The sequence below is a fragment of the Podarcis erhardii genome, assembly GCF_964252035.2.
Source record: "Podarcis erhardii genome assembly, chromosome: 9".
In the NCBI taxonomy this organism is placed as follows: domain Eukaryota; kingdom Metazoa; phylum Chordata; class Lepidosauria; order Squamata; family Lacertidae; genus Podarcis; species Podarcis erhardii.
This window is the reverse complement of record NC_138512.1, coordinates 6,810,381-6,830,143: the sequence shown is the minus strand read 5'-3', so window position 1 is coordinate 6,830,143 and position 19,763 is coordinate 6,810,381. Positions and strand designations below refer to the sequence as shown.

Genomic DNA, 19,763 nt, shown 5'->3' with positions numbered 1-19,763 from the left:
GGTAAGTCCATCAGGGCCTGGAGATTTGCCTAATTGGAGGTTCTGTATGGCACTCTCGATTTCCTGCTGTGTAACTTTAACATTCAGGGTTGTTCTCATTTCCTGAGGAATTTTTTGTAATCCGTTAGTTTTAATAAATTGATCTATCTCAGATTCTTTCTGCGGCCCTTGTGCATAAAGATCTTTGAAATATCTCTGGAAACATTTCCTAATTTCTTCAGGCTTCTGAACCATTCTTCCTTCAATCTCTAGATTTGTAACTGTATTTAATTTTTGTCTTTTTTTCAACTGCCATGCTAGCAGTTTCCCACATTTATTTGCTGAATCAAAAGATCTTTGTCTCATTTGTTTAATTTTCCACTCCACTTCTTGGTTTATCAGTTTCATATATTGGGCCTGGAAAAATTTCACTTCTCTCAGCACTTCCTTAGACTTGGGCCTAGATCTTAATTTCCTTTCACCCTCACTTATTCTCTCCAATATCTTCTGCTTCTTTTCATTCCAGAGTCTTTTCTTTACAGTGTTTTGTTGTATTAGAAACCCTCTCATCACCGCTTTACTTGCGTCCCAGATTGTTCTTTTTTCCACCGTAGTGTTCAGATTTATCTCAAAGTAATCTTTTAAAGTTTTTTGGGCCTTCTTCACAATCTCCTGATCTCTGAATAAAGTGTCATTCATTTTCCATCTGAAGGATCCGGTTATGTTTAGTCTCAATTCCATTTTCAAAGCATTATGGTCGGAGCAAGTTTTTGGGCAGATTTCCACTTTTCTAGTTTTAGGTGCCAGTCCTTTAGTTATCCATATTTGGTCGATTCGTGTCCATGACAAATGAGCTTCAGAAAAGAAAGTTCCTTCTTTTCCTAGGGGGTTCTTGACTCTCCATATATCAATCAAATCCATATTGTCTGTCATTTCAAAAAAAGTTTTAGGTAGTCTGCCTTCTTTTGTTATGTTTACACTCTGCGACTTATCCATATTTACAGAGACAACCCCATTCATATCTCCCAACATAATAATGTTGTTATAATCCAGATAGTCCAGTAAAGTCTCATGCAGCTTCTTAAAAAATTCCGATTTTCCATCATTTGGCGCATAAATTCCTAATATCAAAAATTTTTCACCATGTGTGTGAATTTCAATAGCCAAAATTCTGCCTTGTTCATCTTTAAATAGAAATTTCGGTGACAGGCTCTCCTTTGCGTAGATCACTACTCCTCTTTTCTTAACTCTGTCCGACGAAATAAATTCTTGGCCTAGCCTTTTATTGATTAGCACTTTCCGATGAAGCCTTGTCACATGTGTTTCTTGCAGACAAATAATGTCCAATTGCTCTTTCTTCAATATATGGAATACTTTCCTTCTTTTTTCTGGAGAATTTCCGCCATTTATATTCCAACTAAGAAGTTGCAGAGACATCCTGAGTCAATTTGTAGACCTTACAATGGGGTGTCTAGATCTCCCGTTCCCGGCGGTGGCAGTGATGGTCCAGCTCCAGGCTGTTTAGTTCCTGGTGGTGGAGGTGGCCAAGACGCAACTGCTCCTTTCTGTAGGTCTTCCCCGTTGTCGTGAAGAAACTTCTGCTGGTCCTCTGGTGTTCTGATTCTTGTTTTCCTTCCTTTATAACTAAATGATAGTCCTTGCGGGAACTCCCACCTATAAGGGATTGTGTTGTTTCTCAACAACTTTGCCAGTTCTAAGTATGAGGCTCTAAGATCCAATAACAATTTGGGTATATCTCTGTAAATTTCAGCCTTTTTACCTTCTATCTCTAGAGATTTTTTGAAATGTAGGCCTAGTATCTTGTCTCTTTCCTCTCTTGATTTCAGAATAACCAAACAATCTCTGGACTTGTCTTTCTTCACCGATCTGCCCAGTCTAAATGCAGTCACAATTTTAAAGTCTTTATCCTCTTCTATTCCCCAAAATTTGGAGAATAAAAGTGTCAAAAATCCCTCTAAGTTGCCTTCCTCCAATTCTGGGACAGCTCTCAACCTGAGGTTATTCTCCTTGTTTCTCAATTCCACCATCGACAGGTAGGCCTGTTGTTCCCCTACCTGTCTTTGCAGAGGCTTGATTTCGCCTTTAATCTCATCAACTTTTTTACTTGCTTGCTCCGCTTTTTGATAGGCTTCCACAGCTAATTTATGATTTTCAGCTGTAGCTCCTTGTAGATTCTCAATTGCCTGTGTGTTCTGAGAGACCTTTTCAGAAAGTACGCCAATAGTAGTTGTTGCTTGGTCTATTTTTAGTGATTGACTGTCCACTTTTTGATTTAAAATTGCTAGTTGTTCTAAAATTTGTTTCAAAACTGTGTCAGATCCTCCTGTTGCCATGTCCTCTTCAGCAGGCTGTTCGGCCTCCACCTCCTGTGCTATCAGGACGGTTGGAACAGATGATCTGCGATGATGAGCTAAAGTTGTTTGGACAAGTTGCACAGGCTTCCTTTCTTTTTCTTTTTCTTTTTCTCTTTCTTTAGCTTTGGCTGCTCTTGTTTTCCCTGTGCCACTCATTCCACACCTGCCTCTTGTTCAAGGTCAAGTTATCCTTTATTCCATGAGAAAGCAAGTCCAGAGTACACACAATTAAACCACAGAAATTCCAAACAAAAAATGTTTCCCAGGCCTCTATAGCTCCACAGTCCTCTAGGGGGAGTATCTTAAAATTTCAGGGAAGGAAAAGGTTTTTCCGCCATTTAAAGTTTCTGTAATCTCTTTTTTAGTTTGTAATTCCAAGACAAAAAGGAAGATTCGCAGAGTCCTTTACTTTTTAAGCTAAAGCCACTAGGAGCCAGACTGGTAATTGCAACAGTATTTCAAACGTTTAAAGTTTCAATATATGTAGCAACTTAAAATCTTGTTACTATAGTCCGCAGTTTGACAGCTCAGTTACATACTGACAGCCCGGCGACTTGCGTTCTTAAAACAAAGTCCCAAATATAAATCCCATAGGCAAAAATAAAGTCTCTCTTGGTCTTTTAAATAAGAAGACTGCAAATTCTGTAAATGCACGATAGTTCCACTTTACAAAGTTCCCATTAAGCGCCTCAGCGCTCCTCTGTACTTTTGCTTTTGATCTTGTAAGCAGTATCGGGAGACGGACTTCCTTTTACTCGTCACCCGTTTTCAAACCCGGAAAAAGGATAATTAAAGTCCAAATTGTAGTTCACTTTACTCACGGGTATGTTACTTGCCAAATTGATGTTCACAGGAAGAAAGGTCGACGCTCATCAGCAGCAGCTGCGCGGCTTCGCCTCCCGCAGAAAGAGCGATGAACTCACAGCGCCGCTCCCCCTTTCGCGCTCCGGAGCCCCTTACGGGGTCCCTTCCGCACTTCTGGGGAAGTTCCTGGCGCCCGCCGAGTCCCACGGCCACGGGCTCCCTCTGCCCGTGGTTTTTTCAAGCGGGTCGTCGCTATGCCGCAGCGAACGACCCTTTTCTGCGGAGCCCCTCTTCAGACGACGAAGAGGACCGCCATCGCTGTTTCGCGCCGCCTCCGGAAGTCCACCCCAGGGGATTTGAACCGCCAGCCTTCTGATCAGCAAGTCCTAGGCTCTGTGGTTTAACCCACAGCGCCACCCGCGTCCCTTGCAAACAAGCAAGCAAGCTGCAAATACTTAATGGATTGTTTCTCTCTTTTGGAGGCAGAGGAAGCAGGAGGGCTGGCTGATTATTAAGGGATCTCTCTTGGTGATCTATCTTCTCAAAAGTGAAATGGTTCTAGCAGTAAAGCAGTGCTTCCTTTCTTTGCCTTGCCTTTCATTTCTTCTCCTAATAATATTTTTGCTGGCTGGCTTGGAAGAATAAAGGTTGACCCCCTTTATTTGGATTCTACTGCATTCCCCCCCCCCCCAGGAATGCAGGTTGAACCTGGGGGTGGAGAGAGCACGCTGCAAATTATGACAAAAAGTTTTTGTGTTTTTTTGCGGGGTGTCTGTTCCTGTGTACCTGGCACTCTGAAGTTTGCTTTTGTGCATCTGATGGCATGTTTGGTATGGAGGGAGGAGTGTTAGAATAAATATTCTTATATCTTGAAATATATAAGAAAACCATTCTGATCTAGTTCTTGGTTCCAGTCCTGCATATTTGTGACTGCCAGTGAGATTTACTGGATGTGTGTTGTCTGCTTTTTGAACCTGTCTGCAGAACAAGACAGAGCATCTTTCTAGCTCTTCCTGGAGTTGAGTTAGCAAGGTTGGCTGATGACACCAAGTTGTTCAGCGTAGTTTTCAACTACAAGAGGATGTGAGGCACTCCAAAAGGATCTCTCCGAACTGGGTGAATGAGCATTAAAATGATAAATCTGATTCAGTGTGAGCAAGTTTTAAGTGATGCATGCTGGGGCAAAATATCCTAGCATTGCATATATGACAATAAATATATTATTATTATTATTATTATTATTATTATTATTATTATTATTATTATTATGCTATTGAGGTCTGAGGTGGCAGGACTGAACAAGAACCGAGATCTTAGGGTCATAGTGGATAACTCAGTTAAGATGTTGACCCAGGTTGTGGCAGTGGTAAAAAGAGGTTAACTATATTTTAGGGATCATTAGGAAAAGGATTGAAAGTAGAGCTGGAAATATAATGGCCTTATACAAGTCTTATTCCAAGTGCAGCTTATTCCAAGTGCAGCTGCACTTGGAATGCTGTGTGCAATTCTGCTCACCACGTCTCTTAAAGGATATTATCATGCTGGAAATATTGTTTTTAAAAATGGTGGAGTATCATCACCTAACTGTAAAGGAAGTGCTTTCCTTTACATAGATTAAACACATTAGAACTTTGAAAATAATCACGTTATGTGGGCCTGAGGGACAACTCCACTCATCACAGAAGCTGTGACTTTGCAAACAGAAAGAAAAAGGCTCCCTCCAGTGAGAGCCAGTGTGGTCTAGTGGTTAGAGTGTCAGTAGGACTAGGACCTGGGAGACCAGGGTTCGAATCCCCACTCAGCCATGAAGTTCACTAGGTGTTACTGTCCTATACGTGCCTAAATTTAAGTCCTGCTGTGCTCTCTGTATTACCTGTTTTGCTATAGCTGGTTACAAGCCTCCAAATACCACAAATCGCAAAAAGAGCCAAATAAATTCTCTATGAAAAAGTAAATGGAAAGTGCTGCTGCATTTGGGGAGGGGGGAGAGAGAGAGAGAATAGCAACTAGCCACTTGGTTTTTGTGCCCTTAACCCAGGTTCCATTTTTCTGATGTGATTTTCCCTCTTGAGTCTGCACCTATTAGCGTGCAAGGCAAAGGAATGTGCAACCCAGCCCTGTAGATGTTTACTTAGGAGTAAAGGGAGCCTCCTTATACCATTGGTCCATCTAGCTCTGCACTGCCTGCACTGACTGGCAACATCTTGTCAGTGTTTCAGGCAAGGGACATTCCCAGTCCTACCTGGAGATATGGGGGGTTGAACCTGGCATATTCTGCTTGCAAAACAGATCCTCTGCTATGTGTAGGTCCCTCTGGCCAACAGGAGCATCCTCCATGGTACACTTGTATCAGACCACAGCCTTCGTCACAGGTTGGCTTGCACCTGTTTCTTCTTCCTGGAGTGATTCATGAGGTTGTGCAACAACATGCTTATGCAAGGAGTGTCAGGGCTCAGGCTGTTTGCCTGCAGTTATTCATTAAAGGAGAGCTTGCAGCGTGCAGATGAAAGCTGGGATGAGACTAGATTTTTGCCCAGCACCACAGGCCTCCTCTCTCTGGACGGATTTGCAGCACAAGCTCTCCTCTCCCGTTCTTGCTTACGGTCTGATTCTCACTGCTTGGTCATATGTGAGCAGTTTAATCTGATTCATTATTTGTTTGGAGGCAAGGCCAGCCACTTCTATTTCTGCATGTTTGGATTTATATGACTCTTTCTAAAATATGCTCTACAGCCATAAACAAAGCAGTTAGGAGTGAACTTTCCCCTGGGCACTCGAAAGATGCCTCATCTGGGCATTTGTGTGGAACTTTGTCACTCAGTCTGCCCAGCCCATAAGGTGGAAAAAATTGTTGAGATCCCATGGCAAAAGGGGTCCTGCACCACTAAACGGAAAGGGACACCACTGTCCTATCTTAGTTCTCTTTAGGCCAGTGTTTCCCAACCTTGGGCCTCTAGCTGTTTTTGGACTACAACTCCCATCATCCCTAGCTAGCAAGACCAGTGGTCAGGGATGATGGGAATTGTAGTTCAAAAACAGCTGGAGGCCCAAGGTTGGGAAACACTGCTTTAGGCAAAAACTCTGCTCCAGGAATCCTGCATTTCTTCCCTCTCCAGATCCCTTCATTGGCTTTCCATTCTCTGCTGTATCCAGCATAAACCACTTTCAGAGTGAGTCAGAGGGTTTCTGCAACTTATCATTTGACCCTTGTTTTCTTGTTCTGTTCCTATTTGTGACCTCTGCCCTTCCAATACAGTCACCCTCAGTTGATCATTTCCTGCTTCCTGAAACAATGCTTTACAGCTACAACCCCATGTCAATTTCCTCCTCGAAACCTTGGTTTACTTTAAACTTCATTCTCTGCCCAGTTAAGCTTTAAATTAGTGTAACGACAGTCAGCCACATTCTCCTCTCTCTATTCCTTACTATCTCTATTCTGGACAGTAAGCTCTTTGGGAGCAGTGGCCTGTCTGTTGCTTGTATAACTCTTGTAAAATCCTATGCATTTTAAATAAATAATAAGGAAGTATGGTCAAGAGGGCGTGTGGATTTGGTGTTTTTCTTTCACATTAGGAGTCAGTGAAGCATTGTAGCTGGCTAGGAGGAGGGCAAATCCCACTGTGCTTGGGATGAGAGTGAGCAAGGAGCAAGGAAGTTCACAGGCAATTTTTACAAATAAAGTGCAGCATGCATGCATGCCCTGTCTACTGGCATGAACACCCAACTGCACATACTTATCAGGAATTGCCATGTGTTAAATAGCATTTCCGCCTCTTCTCTTCCAGGATCCTTCAGTCACGCAACTGGCACACGCTAACCAGGGTGGCCTGGATGAATTCAACCCCTTCTCTGAGAGCTCCCGGCTGGTAAGTGCAGCATGGGGTCAGGCCCTGAGCCAGCTAGCAAGGCTGCCTTCATGGAGGGATCTGTTTGGAACTGCCAAGGATCAGCATGCTTCACTTTCTGGGCCTACAAAGCACCTCTCCCTTTCACAACTCCCTCCTTTCAGTGCCTCTTGGCACAGGGAGAGGCTCAGTTCAGCATTTGTTTCTGTGACCACGTGCTATCACAGAAATGCAGAAAATACAATGTATATTAATCATGTATATTTGGAATTTTGTATGAATTGGTTTCGAATAGTAAGTTAACCAATGTTTGTTGTTATCACAGCAGTCTTGGGGACAGTTCACAAAGATTTCTTTTTTTTTCTTTTTCTTTTTTTAAAATAATATTTATTGCTTTTAAACCTTACAAACAAGAAGAAAAAGAAAAAAAGAAAAAAGAAGAAAAAACAGAAGAAAGAAAAAACAATACAATACAATATATAAACAATATACTACACAACATTAACGCATTAAACTAAACAAAACAGAACAAAAACAGTTTAAAAAACATACATCATACCATTTCAATGCCTTATCTTTCATTCCTTTGTTTCACCGACTTCCTCTCACCTCCCTTTTTGTATTCCACTTCTATTAATTGTTTCAGCAATTCCTTTCCATCTTTCACTATTTTCTGTCATATTAATATTTTAACTTATTTTAACCATATTTTCCATTAATACTATAATACTTATTTATGCTTAACTCCTTATAACACTTATACTAAAGCCATATAATTTCATTCCAACATTTTTCTAGCTCTCATTAATTTTACCATATTTCTATAAATAAACTTTAAACTTTTTCCAATCTTCTTCCACCGTCTCTTCTGCCTGGTCTCAGTTCACAAAGATTTCATACAAGTAGCACAAAACGGAGATAATGTTAAAGTGTAAGTTGCAGGCTTGAGTCATAATCCTTGGCTTCTGTTTGCCAGTAAGTCAATCTTGCTAATAAAAGTTCCCCTAAATTGACAGTAGCTTGGAAAAAGATTTGTTTCTAACTGATTCTCTTTGAAAAGGTAATACATAGCATCCCCAGATTCTCCTGGGCCACGGGAACATAGATGGGCATCATATGGAAGTCAGACAAATCTCCTTTCCAAAACTGCTGTTGGCATCAGATTAAACCCAGCTTTCATTCAACAGCAGTGCACCTGGTAGCCCCTTCAGGCTACCACATGTAGGTGACTGAATAGGCTGGTAGAGGGGAGGTGGATTGCCCCGTCCCTCCTCCATGGCCTGCATGGAAACTAAGCAGGTTGGCAGAAGAGGGACAGAACACACTTCCCCTCCTTCAGCAGTACATTTGACAGAAGACAATTCTTTAGCCTGTGTTTCATGGCTGGCAGCAGAGCCAAGATCTTCCCAGGCAGCATGACTAGCAGGCTAGTAAAACAACAACAACAATAATATGTTCATGATAGTATCTTTTGTGGTCTTAGTAAAAAGGTTGGACTGAATTTTGGAGTAAGTGCCTTTCTGGGGCACATTTGCACTATACAAGCAGTATCATACTACCTTAAATGATCATGGCATCCCTCAAGTAATCCTGGGGTGCTGAGATTTGTTAGGGGACCCCCCACATTCCCTGGGAAGAGGGGTGGGCTGTCTGCCCGGTGCTTCCACAACAGTAAAGCCAGAAGCCCTTCCAGCTCGTCCCTCACAGCCTTCTGATGTTTTCCTTTCTCTTGACTCAGACGAATGTGGCTCAGACAGTTCCAGCTGCTCAGCCCACTGGGCCTTCGCAACCTGCTGTGCTGCAGCCTTCGGTGGAACCCACCCCACAGGTAAAGACCTCCCACCACACCTGGGTGGTGCCCTGAGGGCTGATTGATCACTAGGAAATGTATCACTTAAGCTCTCCTCTTATTGGGATGCACCCATCTCCCTCTTGGCAAGCACTGGGGCGGAGTGTGCTTTACAAACATGTTCCCTGTGACCCAAGATCCAAATTCAAGGCTTCCAAATTCCTATCAGCCTGTGACACCCCCTTGACTAGAATGGCCCAGACTTTAAAGCCTCCCTTCTGCCCCATGCTTTTCTGCTAGTGGCACACTGATCAGGGTTATGGGAGCTGTAGTCCAGATGAGCACTAGGAGAGCCACAGGGTCACTAGCCCTGGGCCTTGTGACTCTTTGTGTGTGTCTTTGTGCATGCGTGAGAGAGCGCGCACACGGCTCTCCTTCTGCCCCCATCCCACCTGTCCTTCCATTTTTGTGTGTCTCATAATCTAACCTGTTAAAGAGCCTTCTTAGTGCCTTAGTTCCAGTGAGTGATCAGGCCAGACCCACCCAGTGAGTTTAGACCCAGCCTAGTTGTGTGTTGCAGCTGCTGCTTAGACAGGCCAGCAAGTACCTGACTCCTAAGTTCATCTCGGCAAGCTCAGAAGGCTCAGAGAGGCAGAGGTTGCTTGGAGAAGACGGCAGCTCTCAGGGTAAACATCAGGTAAAAAGGGAGGGCAGGGAAACCCGCAGGAAGGTGAGATGCCTCCCCAATATATTGATCCTTTTCTGATCACAGAGTCCACATCCACACATTTAAAGCACTTTAAAAGTCATGGGTTTTCCCTAAAGAATCCTAAGAACTAGTATTCTTTGGGTGAAGCCGTGTGCTTTATATGTGCACAGTGAGTGTGGCCAAAATCATACAGAGTTGGAAGAGACCTCAGGTGCCATCTAGTCCATCCCTCTGTGGAAGAAGGGAATGGTGTTTAATGTTGCTTGGAATGGTCTTTAAAATGTAGGAGGTTCCTTGCATGGAGAAGACAGAGAAATGCTTTTGGGTGACAGAGAGAAGCTGCATCAAAGGGTACTAAAGGAGTTTGCAGATGTAATCTCAGAGCCTTTGCGTAGAATCTTTGAGAATTCTTGGAGAACAGGTGAGGTCCCTGCAGTCTGGAGTCGGGCAAATGTCCCCATCTTCAAAGGGGGGGGGGGAGAAACCCCAGGTAAGGACTGACTGGTGAGTTTGATGTTACCAGGAAAGGTCCTAAAACAGATAAACAGTCAGTCTGTGAGCACTTAGAAAGGGTTACTGTGATTACTAAGACATGGGTTTCTCAAAAACAAGTTGTGCCAGACAAATCTCATTTCTTTTTTTTCTTTTTTTTTATAAAGTTACAAGCTTACTGGATCAGGGGAATTCTATGAATGTACTGTATCTTGATTTCAGAAAGGCTTTTGACAAATTACCCTAGAATTCCTTGTGGAGTAGCTGGCAAAACGTGGCCTGAACAAGCTAACAGTTAGGTGACTTTGTAGCTGGTTCACTAATGTTTCCTCATCATCCTTGAAACAAGGGACAAGTGGGGTGCTGCAGGGTTCTGTCCTGGGCCGGTTGTTACTCAACATCTTTATAAATGACTTGGGTGAAGGAATTGAGGGGATGCTCATCCATTTTGCAGATGACACCAAACTTGAGGGAGTAGCTAATGCTGCAGAAGACAAACTTGTGATTCAAGATGACACCTGGGACACCTGGTTTGCCAGTAGTATGTGTGAAAAGGATCTAGGGGTCTTAGTAGACCACAAGCTGAAGATGAGTCAACAGGGTGATGCAGCAGGGAAAAAAGCTAATGCTGTTCTAGGCTGCATCAACAGCAGTCTAGTGTCCCAGATCAAGAAAAGTAATAGTCGTGGTCTATTCTGCCTTATTTAGCCCATGCCTAGAATACTGTGTCCAATTCTGGGCAGCACAACTGAAGAAGGATATTGACAAGCTAGAACATGTGCAGAAGATGGCAACCAAGGTGATCAAGGGTTTGGAAACCAAGCCTTATGAGGAATGGTTGAAGGAGTTAGGTATGTTTAGCCTAGGAAAGAAGAAACTAAGAGGAAATATTATAGCCATCTTCAGATATCTGAAGGGCTTTCACATGGAGGATAGAGCCAACTTGCTTTCTCCTGCTCTGGAGGGTGGGATTCAAACCAATGGCTTCAAGTTACAAGAAAGGAGATTCGGACTAAATATCCGGAAGAATTTTCTGACAGCAAGAGCTGTTCAACACCAGAACAGACTCCCACAAGAGGGTGTGTACTCTCATTCCTTGGAGGTTTTAAAGCAGAAGTTGAAGGGCCATCTGTCACGTATGTTTTCGTTATGATTCCTTCATCACGGGGTTTAGCCTAGATCACCTTGGGGTCTTTTCCAACTCTGCAGTTCTGTGAGTAAGCAGAAAAAACATAATTAAGGGAGATATTTTGCAGGGCATGGGGAATGGCATGTTTTCCAACAGAGGGTAAAATGTTGATGAAAGCTCCCATTTATGCAGCTCTAATATGCTCTGTTGCATCCATAAGCTGATGGTTCTTAAAAGGAACCTGCCTGCCTGCAGTGTCATCAAAAATCATGACATCCATCCTTGAATAAAACTCAGTGTACTCAGAAAAAGTGAACTTTTCTCTTTAAGAGGGAAAAACAGTTTCTAGACTTTATTGGTTTCTAGGAAAATTCAGAAAACCTATGATTAGAAAATTAGAAACCAGGAAGGGTTTAACTCTGCTACTTCAGACCACTCTGCAGAGTGAAAGTGCAGGACCTGCAGAACCAGCCACTGTGCATGGCTTTGGGGGGCTGGCTTTTTTTAGTCATGTAGTGAGACCTCCCAAGCATTGCTTACATTTCGTACGAAGCTCCCTCTCGATGTCAATATATCTTTCTTTATATATATATATGTTTTATATATATATGTTTATATATTTATATATAAACAATATGTTTTCTTTTTAGAGACTCTCACTGTCTTTGCTTTGAACCTTGTGTTCTTCATTTCCCCTGTTGATTGTTACTATTCTTATTTCCTTCCACTCAGGCTGTGGCCTCAGCAGCTCAGGCTGGGCTCCTTCAGCAGCAGGAGGAGCTGGAGAGGAAAGCAGCAGAGTTGGACAGGAAGGAGCGGGAGCTGCAGAACAGTGCAGCAGGATTCAATCGTGAGTCTCCATTTAACATTTTCTTAAAACTTTTCTGTGCCTCCCTTCTGTTGTTGCTTCACCTGGAGTCAGAATTCTTCCAAGCAGTATAGATGTGCAAACCCAGCAAGCTGCCAAGCAGCAGAGGCAGCTGCCTTATTCTAGGTCATAAGAACATAAGCAGAGCCGGTTGGATCAGGTCTTTTCATGCCCATGTCTTGTTGTGTTTTGTAACCCACAGAGCTCATTGAAACAAGTCAAACATGTTAGAGTAACTGGACACCAGAAGGGGTTGATTTCCTTCATGAGTGTAAATTACTCTGTGGCTGAGCTAATCGTAGGTGCAATGTCAGCCAAGCCAGTTGCTATGGCAATGGTCCAATGCCCTGACTATATCTGTGATTAATGCATGTAGGCTTCGTAGTGCGTGTCTGTTATTCTGCAGTTTGTCTGTCTGTCTGGTAGTCAGTTAACCAGTTGGTGTTACTTGTCCGGTCTTGAATTGCTGAACTTATTTAGAGCAACGGAGATACTTGATATTTGTAGTTATCTGTATATATCAGTATTTGTAAAAGCCTCAAAGCTAATATATAGTACCTACGTCCTGAAGTATTTTACCGAGCCTTATCTTCTGCAATAGTAAAATATCAGAACCTTTCTCTGCTTCCATGTGGTGACTGGTACTGGGAGCAACTTCTGCGGTGTGGGTATCTCACCTGAGATTCCCATCAAACACCTGAAATTCCTTTTTTAAGAAATGTTCCCAGTAAGAAATAATCAATGCAAAATTAAGTTCAGTGTGTTTAGTGTTTGCTTTTCTTCTTTTCTTGGCAGCAGAATTAGCTCCCTGTAGAATCATATAACTGTGTTATTACAGGCGGTGACCATTTTGTGTGGGGGTTCCATTCCTTAGCAGAGCGCACATAAGCCCGTTGCACTCCCTCTTCCATGTCCGAAAGGACCTGTGTGTCAGCAGTTGCGCATCATTTGCTGTAAAATGGTTGCCTACATAATTTGAACCCTCCACTTTCCCCATATCACTGTGCGAAACCTCCCTCTGCCCTTGCAGCGAAACAGAACAACTGGCCTCCGCTTCCCAAAAGCTGCCCAGTCAAGCCATGTTTCTACCAAGACTTCTCTGCAGATATCCCAGCCGACTACCAGCGGACTTGCAAGATGCTATATTACCTGTGGATGTGTGAGTAAAACTGGCGATGGCGGCTGGGAAGCTCTGCTCAGGAGAGTGGGTGATGGTCACAGCACAGCCTTTTGACTCTGGAAGTGCTACAGGAATTAGAATGGGTCTCAGTGCCCAGAATGGCACGTCCTTCTAAACCAGACATGATGTTGTTCATGTCTTTAGTCGTCTGTGGCTGTTGTGCTTTGTTTTTAAACCTGAAACAGTAACACAGTTTCCCAGTGCGCACATAATGAAGAAACCTTGGTTATCTAAAGGTTTCCTGGCTTATCACAGCATGCAGAAGAGTGGAAGGGGTTTCTGAAGGACAGAGCATGCCAAGAAGCGGTGGTGGGGATGGGAAACTGCATGTATGCAAAGCCAAGATTGGGTTGTCTGAACCAGACTCCAGGCTGTTGGAATGAGCAGTGCCAAGGAAGTGAATCAGTCTTGTTTGGCATAATGAGTGCCAAACTGGGAGGTTGGTGCAGTTGTTTTTGGTACAGGGTGAGCGTGCACACACATACATGATGTCCTGGATCTGCGTTCATAGACACCTCACTCTTTACAAAGGTCGCTTACTCACTGATCGACTTGTTTTTTTATCCCGGACAGTCCACTCAGTTACACTGCTGCTGAACCTGCTGGCCTGCCTGGCGTGGTTCACAGACAGAAGCGAAAGAGGGGTAGACTTCGGCCTTTCCATCCTGTGGTTTATCATATTCACCCCCTGCGCTTTCCTCTGTTGGTATCGGCCAGCCTACAAGGCTTTCAGGCAAGTACCACATCCCAGATTGGGAAACTGATCTTCAGTGTACATGGTTGATCATAATTTTCCTTGGGAGAACTTTGCATGTTTGTAATTTTATTGATGAAAATACTTCTGTACTGCAGCATCAGGGCGATGCATTCTGGAAGCTTAGGATCCGCTTCTGAATGTGTGCGTCAGACATGTTTCAAAGCAAATTGTCTTGAAAACTTTGGAATTATAAAACTTGTTGAACATTATATACACTAGAATCATAGAGTTGGAAGAGACCCCAAGGGCCATCGAGTCCAACCCCCTGCCAAGCAGGAAACACCATCAGAGCACTCCTGACATATGGTTGTCAAGCCTCTGCTTAAAGACCTCCAAAGAAGGAGACTCCACCACACTCCTTGGCAGCAAATTCCACTGTCGAACAGCTCTCACTGTCAGGAAGTTCCTCCTAATGTTTAGGTGGAATCTTCTTTCTTGTAGTTTGGATCCATTGCTCTGTGTCCGCTTCTCTGGAGCAGCAGAAAACAACCTTTCTCCCTCCTCTATGTGACATCCTTTTATATATTTGAACATGGCTATCATATCACCCCTTAACCTCCTCCTCTCCAGGCTAAACATGCCCAGCTCCCTTAGCCGTTCCTCATAAGGCATCGTTTCCAGGCCTTTGACCATTTTGGTTGCCCTCCTCTGGACACGTTCCAGTTTGTCAGTGTCCTTCTTGAACTGTGGTGCCCAGAACTGGACACAGTACTCCAGGTGAGGTCTGACCAGAGCAGAATACAGTGGCACTATTACTTCCCTTCATCTAGATTCTCTACTCCTATTGATGCAGCCCAGAATTGCATTGGCTTTTTTAGCTGCTGCGTCACTAAAGGTTGAGGAGAAATTTTAGCGGTCACATGGTTACCTGAGTTGTCTCTCACTCTTTGGCCAAGGATTTCAGTGTATGGTAGTCCCTCAGCAGCAACAACCTTGTGAGGTTGGTTAGGATAAGGCATCTTTCCACAACCTGATTCCCTCCGTATGTTTTGGACTAGAGCCAGAACTAGAACAGAGCCAATCTGGCAAAGCCCTGGTTGCGGGTGTCTACCCCTTGCCTTAGTGGCACAGCTGGCCAGAGGCTTCTTCACTGGCACAGATAATGGGCAAGTTGCTCCCTTCCATCAATAAGCTTTGCGACACCATAAATCTATAGGGCCAGCCATAGTCCTGGTGAGTAAACTTGTAGGTTGGGTGGGGCATGTAGAAAGGGAGGTGATGTTTGGCGTGCATAAGAAGGGTTGGCCTCTTGCCCCAGTGCCTGGCTCTAGGTTGGCTAAGCTGGGACACTCACTCTCACTGCTAGCAGAAACAGTTTCCTTCAGTGACAGAATCCCTGTGTCTCTTGCAGTCACTAAACAGGATCTGGAGGTTTGCAACAGCTTGGCTCAGCACCCTAGCTAAGAAACATCCCATAGTTCCTCTTGTGCACCTCTGATGATATTTGGCTTGACATCGCCTGTTCTTTCTCTTTGCAGGTCTGACAGTTCCTTCAGTTTCTTTGTCTTCTTCTTCGTATTTTTTTGCCAGATTGCCATCTACATCATCCAGACTGTTGGCATTCCTAACTGGGGCGTCAGGTAGGTCTGAATTGCTGCCACCCTGGATGAGAGGCAGTCCTGGGCAGCAAAGGGCCTCTTTGGATCCGGGCACACAGTTGCCTGCGAGGCCTCTGTATAGCTGTGCTCTTCTAAAGCTTCTCTCTTCTATTCTGCGGCTTCCACAGATCCCAGCTGAAGCGCCTCTAACTCCAATGCTTCCTGCTCTTAAGTCCTTCGCCTGAAAGGCACGTATCTCCTCTAACCTTTCCTAATGCATCCTCGTCTTGCCATCATTTCCCTTGCATGCTCTCCCATGCCTGCCTGCCTTCAGCAGTCCCTCTTCCTTGTTTTCTTGCCTGGCAGAGACCTCTCTCCCCACCCTTCAAGCCTTGCCTGCTCTCACTTGTTCAGCCCAGCACCACATTGGTGAGATGCAACAGCAGTATCTACCTCCTGCACAATCAAAATGAACTCTGCTGCTGGGGAAGGAGAGAGAAAAGATGGGCATGTAGGCTCTGAAGGAGAGGAGGGGAACACGCGTGCTGTCCCAGATGTTGCCAAAGAGCAGCTCCCATCAGCCCCAGCCACATGGCCTGGGAGGAGGGGGAACTACATCAGGAGGGCCACAGGTTCCCTACTTGCCAGCTATGGGGTGTCTTTCTGGGCTCAAAGAAGGGACCCCATGCAAAGGGAGGAAACTGTCTCCATATATCGGCATGGCTCCACCATTGCCCTCCGCTATTCCCAGATGTTGCTGGACTACAACACTCCCCTCACCCCTGACTACCAGCCATGCTGGCTGGGGCTTATGGGCGTTGTAGTTTAGCAAGATCTGAAGGGCCACCGATGGAAAATAGGCCAGTGGGAGGTGACGAGGGACTTGCAGAGGTGGCAAGTGAAATACAGGCGGTAGCTATTTTGCGCAGGGGTTCCCTGCCTAGCCTCCACACACATTGGTGGAGCATGCATAAGCCTGCCCCACTTTGCCCCTGTTCTGCCCTCTTCTGGGTCCAAAAGGACCTGTGCGTCGGCAGTTGCAAGTCAACTGGATGCGTGCAAAATGGTCCCCACCTCTTCTTAAAAGAGGCGTTGTGACTTCAGCTCTGGTTGCTTAGAGCCCACTTCATCAAATGCTCAGGTATGTACAAGTGAGGTGGGATCTCTTTCATTTCATGGTCTTCTGTTTCCTTATTTACTACTTTCTCTCCCACATGTGTGGGTGTGTTTGAATGGGAGAGAGTGATCTCAGCTGAATGCAACATTCCATGCATCTGATGACATGGGCTCTTTTCCACATGAGCTTCTGCCACAATAAATTGCACTTCATTAAGAGGCCACAGGACTCCCATGTTGTTTCTGTTGCAACAGAATGACCCAGCTTCCCCTCTGAAAGTTGTCTTTATATATATATATATATATATATATATATATATATATATATATATATATAAAATATATAAATTGACGTATCTGTGAATAATCTTCAGTATCGTATGTGGCAGTTTTAGCTTCAGGGGCCCTTTCAGGTCAGACTTGGTGTTTATTTTTCTATGTAGCCTGGAGAAGAAAGTCCTCTGGGCTTTGCCATATTCCAGCCATCCCTGACTATCACATTTAGTCATGCTCAAAACTTTCTTTCTTTCTTTCTTTCTTTCTTTCTTTCTTTCTTTCTTTCTTTCTTTCTTTCTTTTTGCTTGACTTTAGAGAGTTGGTTGCTTTTATGATTTTAACCAAATCTGATCCTGAATAGCAAATAATTTTCCCTGTTGGCCTATTCTCATGATTTCCTCAGAGGGGCAAAGAGAAGATGGCTGATGAAACAAGAGAAGGTCTTCATCTCCTTCAGTTGTAGCCCAAATTATGAAATTTGGATTAACTACTAAATGTTTGCAGTTGCTTGTAGGCTGTATCAGCTGGCTTGGGTTTCCAAAAGGCAGTGACAGGGTATTTGTATAAATAAAATATAATTTTGGCATTACATTTTAGTCTACAGTCTTATAGGGACATTTCTTTGCACATGCATTCACACTTTCCTGGAAGTAAGTTGGACACAATAGGATTCTTACTTCTGGGTAAACAAACATCAGTGCACACCCATGTAAAGTGGTGATTTCACATCTGTACAGGAGAGTATTTGTACTTTTTTTTTAAAAAAAGTCCTTAATAGACAGTGTGTATTCTAGCAAAGCTTGGTTAGTCTTGAACTCTTTATGATATTGGCATTGGACACAATGGAAAGGCAAAATCTATGTGAATGTTTGTAGATAGCTGCTGCCTCAAAGAAGCTTGGATTCAGGGGACGGCCATAGCTCAGTGGTAAGCGCATTGGGTTTGCATGGAAAAGGTCCTGTGTTCAGTGCTCCAGTGTCGGCAGTGCTGAGCCAGATGAGCCCCACGGCCTGATTTTGTATAAAGCAGCTGCCTATGATATTTTCCCTTCTCTTTGTCTTTGGTCATTGCAGACAATGATAGACACCCAGGACTTTCCAAAATTCAAGGTTCAGAGAAGCTAAAGCAAAACACATTGATGTGCAGAATATGGGCTCCCGCACAGAATTTCCTTTCCTTAGAAAATAAATTTGATTTATTTAAGACACGGTTTCTCGATTAAAATCAGTTCAGTATATTTCTCATATCCGGGTAATGTACTTTTAAAGGACTGAACTGCAAACAAAGTATTTGTGGCTAAGGGTGAAAAATAATAAAATTTATTAACTAAAGTGTTCAGCTGAGTTTATAAAAGCATAAAGATCGTGGATATGGAATTTGTGGGGCAGCAGAAAGTTTCCAGCTGGCTCCCATCCAGAACTGTCCAGCCATAATAGAAACTCCCTACTCAAGACACAGTATATTCAAACATATGAGTTGCTCTGGGCAGTGGCTGGAAAGGACCATTTTGCCCCTGCCTGCTTCTAGGTTTCCCATCAACATGGTCAGTCACCCAGGTAAGCAGAATGCTGGACGAGGTGGGCCTTTGGTCTGATTCAGAAGGGCTCTTTTCCAATTTACGCCCGTAGAGTCTGTCCCCCTAACCACCGCCCACAGTCTCCTTGCTCCTTTCCTTGCTCACCCGGGTTTTTATCTCGTTCTGTTCCAGCGGCTGGATTGCAGCTCTCTCGGAGACTGGGCATAACTTGGCAGTGGCAATCATCATGCTGGTGGTGGCTGTGTTCTTCACCGTCTGTTCCGTTCTCTCTCTCTTCCTCTTGAAGCAGGTGAGTTGGGGACCAGATGGAAAAGCAGCTCGCTGAGTCCAGGGCTGCAGCCCTTGCCATGCTGCTTTACAGATGGGAACCAGGAGCAGAAGTTTTGTCCTTGCTCATGCATCCTCTCTCTCCTCAGTGTCTTCAGTGCCAACTGCTGATGGGCTGATCAGCAGCTTCTGCGGTGGATCAGTAACATATTATAACCTGACATTTGAGAATTGCGATCTAGAAACTCAGAGATTGCATCAACACCTTGAACTTGGTCTGGAGACAAATTGGTGGCCTGTGCAGATGTTTCAAAATATATGCTATGGGAGAGAGTGACTATTGGACAACTAAGCCTTCCCTGACCCTGGCGCTCTCCAGATGTTCTTAGATTCCAACCCTCATCTGCCCTAGCCAGCATAGACAGTGGTCGGGGGGTGGGAACTGTAGGGCTGTCAGTTCACCCCCTTCAGTGTCACCAGGAGTGCTGCCTGGACCCTGTGGTGAAGAAAATGTGCCACATTCAACACTGATATTGCTGGACCACGGCTGCCACATCCCTGACCATTGGCCATGCTGGCTGGGGCTGGTGGGATTTGGAGGACCACAGGTTCCCTGCCCCCTGCCCTAAACGAATTCCACTTGCTCTGCCAAGGCATCTATTTAATTCAGGCTTGCAGACACGCAGCCTAGAATACCTTCCATGTAAATGTTGTGTGACACCCTGCAAGAGAGTCAGTTCGAAACATTCTGGAAACGCATCTGACGCAGAAGAGCTGCTGTGAGGTGCGATTTGGGTGTTGGATCAGGAAACCCAGATTTAAATCCCTGCTCATTCACAAAGCTGACTAGAGGACCTTGGGCCTCATCACCCTACCCCATGGGTGGTTCTAAGTATAAAGGGCTGGGGGTGACTCTGTATGCTGTGAGCTATTTTGAGGAAAGGGGGAGGGAATAAACCCCCCCCCAAGTTTAGTGTAAGCTGTCTTGGGAGAGTCCCACTTCAAATTGGGGGTGGCATATTCAAACGTTTTCCCAAGGAAAACAGTGGCCTGCGTAAGGAAAACTTCTCAGCATCCTGAGAAATAGATCATTTTCTCACCT

At 44.4% G+C, this 19,763-nt stretch overlaps 1 protein-coding gene across 2 annotated transcripts in view; it reads left to right on the top strand.

The window, feature by feature from the left end:
* SCAMP2 (secretory carrier membrane protein 2) overlaps positions 1-19,763 on the top strand; it is a 32,655-nt gene that overhangs the window by 10,289 nt on the left and 2,603 nt on the right. Inside the window, exons 2-9 of one of the 2 annotated variants that reach the window (XM_081876416.1) lie at positions 6,944-7,024; positions 8,742-8,831; positions 9,373-9,489; positions 11,855-11,972; positions 13,021-13,149; positions 13,744-13,903; positions 15,406-15,507; positions 18,566-18,683. In XM_081876416.1, coding sequence (XP_081732542.1) covers positions 6,944-7,024; positions 8,742-8,831; positions 9,373-9,489; positions 11,855-11,972; positions 13,021-13,149; positions 13,744-13,903; positions 15,406-15,507; positions 18,566-18,683 — 915 coding nt within the window. The remainder of the gene's footprint in view (positions 1-6,943; positions 7,025-8,741; positions 8,832-9,372; positions 9,490-11,854; positions 11,973-13,020; positions 13,150-13,743; positions 13,904-15,405; positions 15,508-18,565; positions 18,684-19,763) is intronic. The other variant, XM_081876417.1, reaches the window with a different exon arrangement.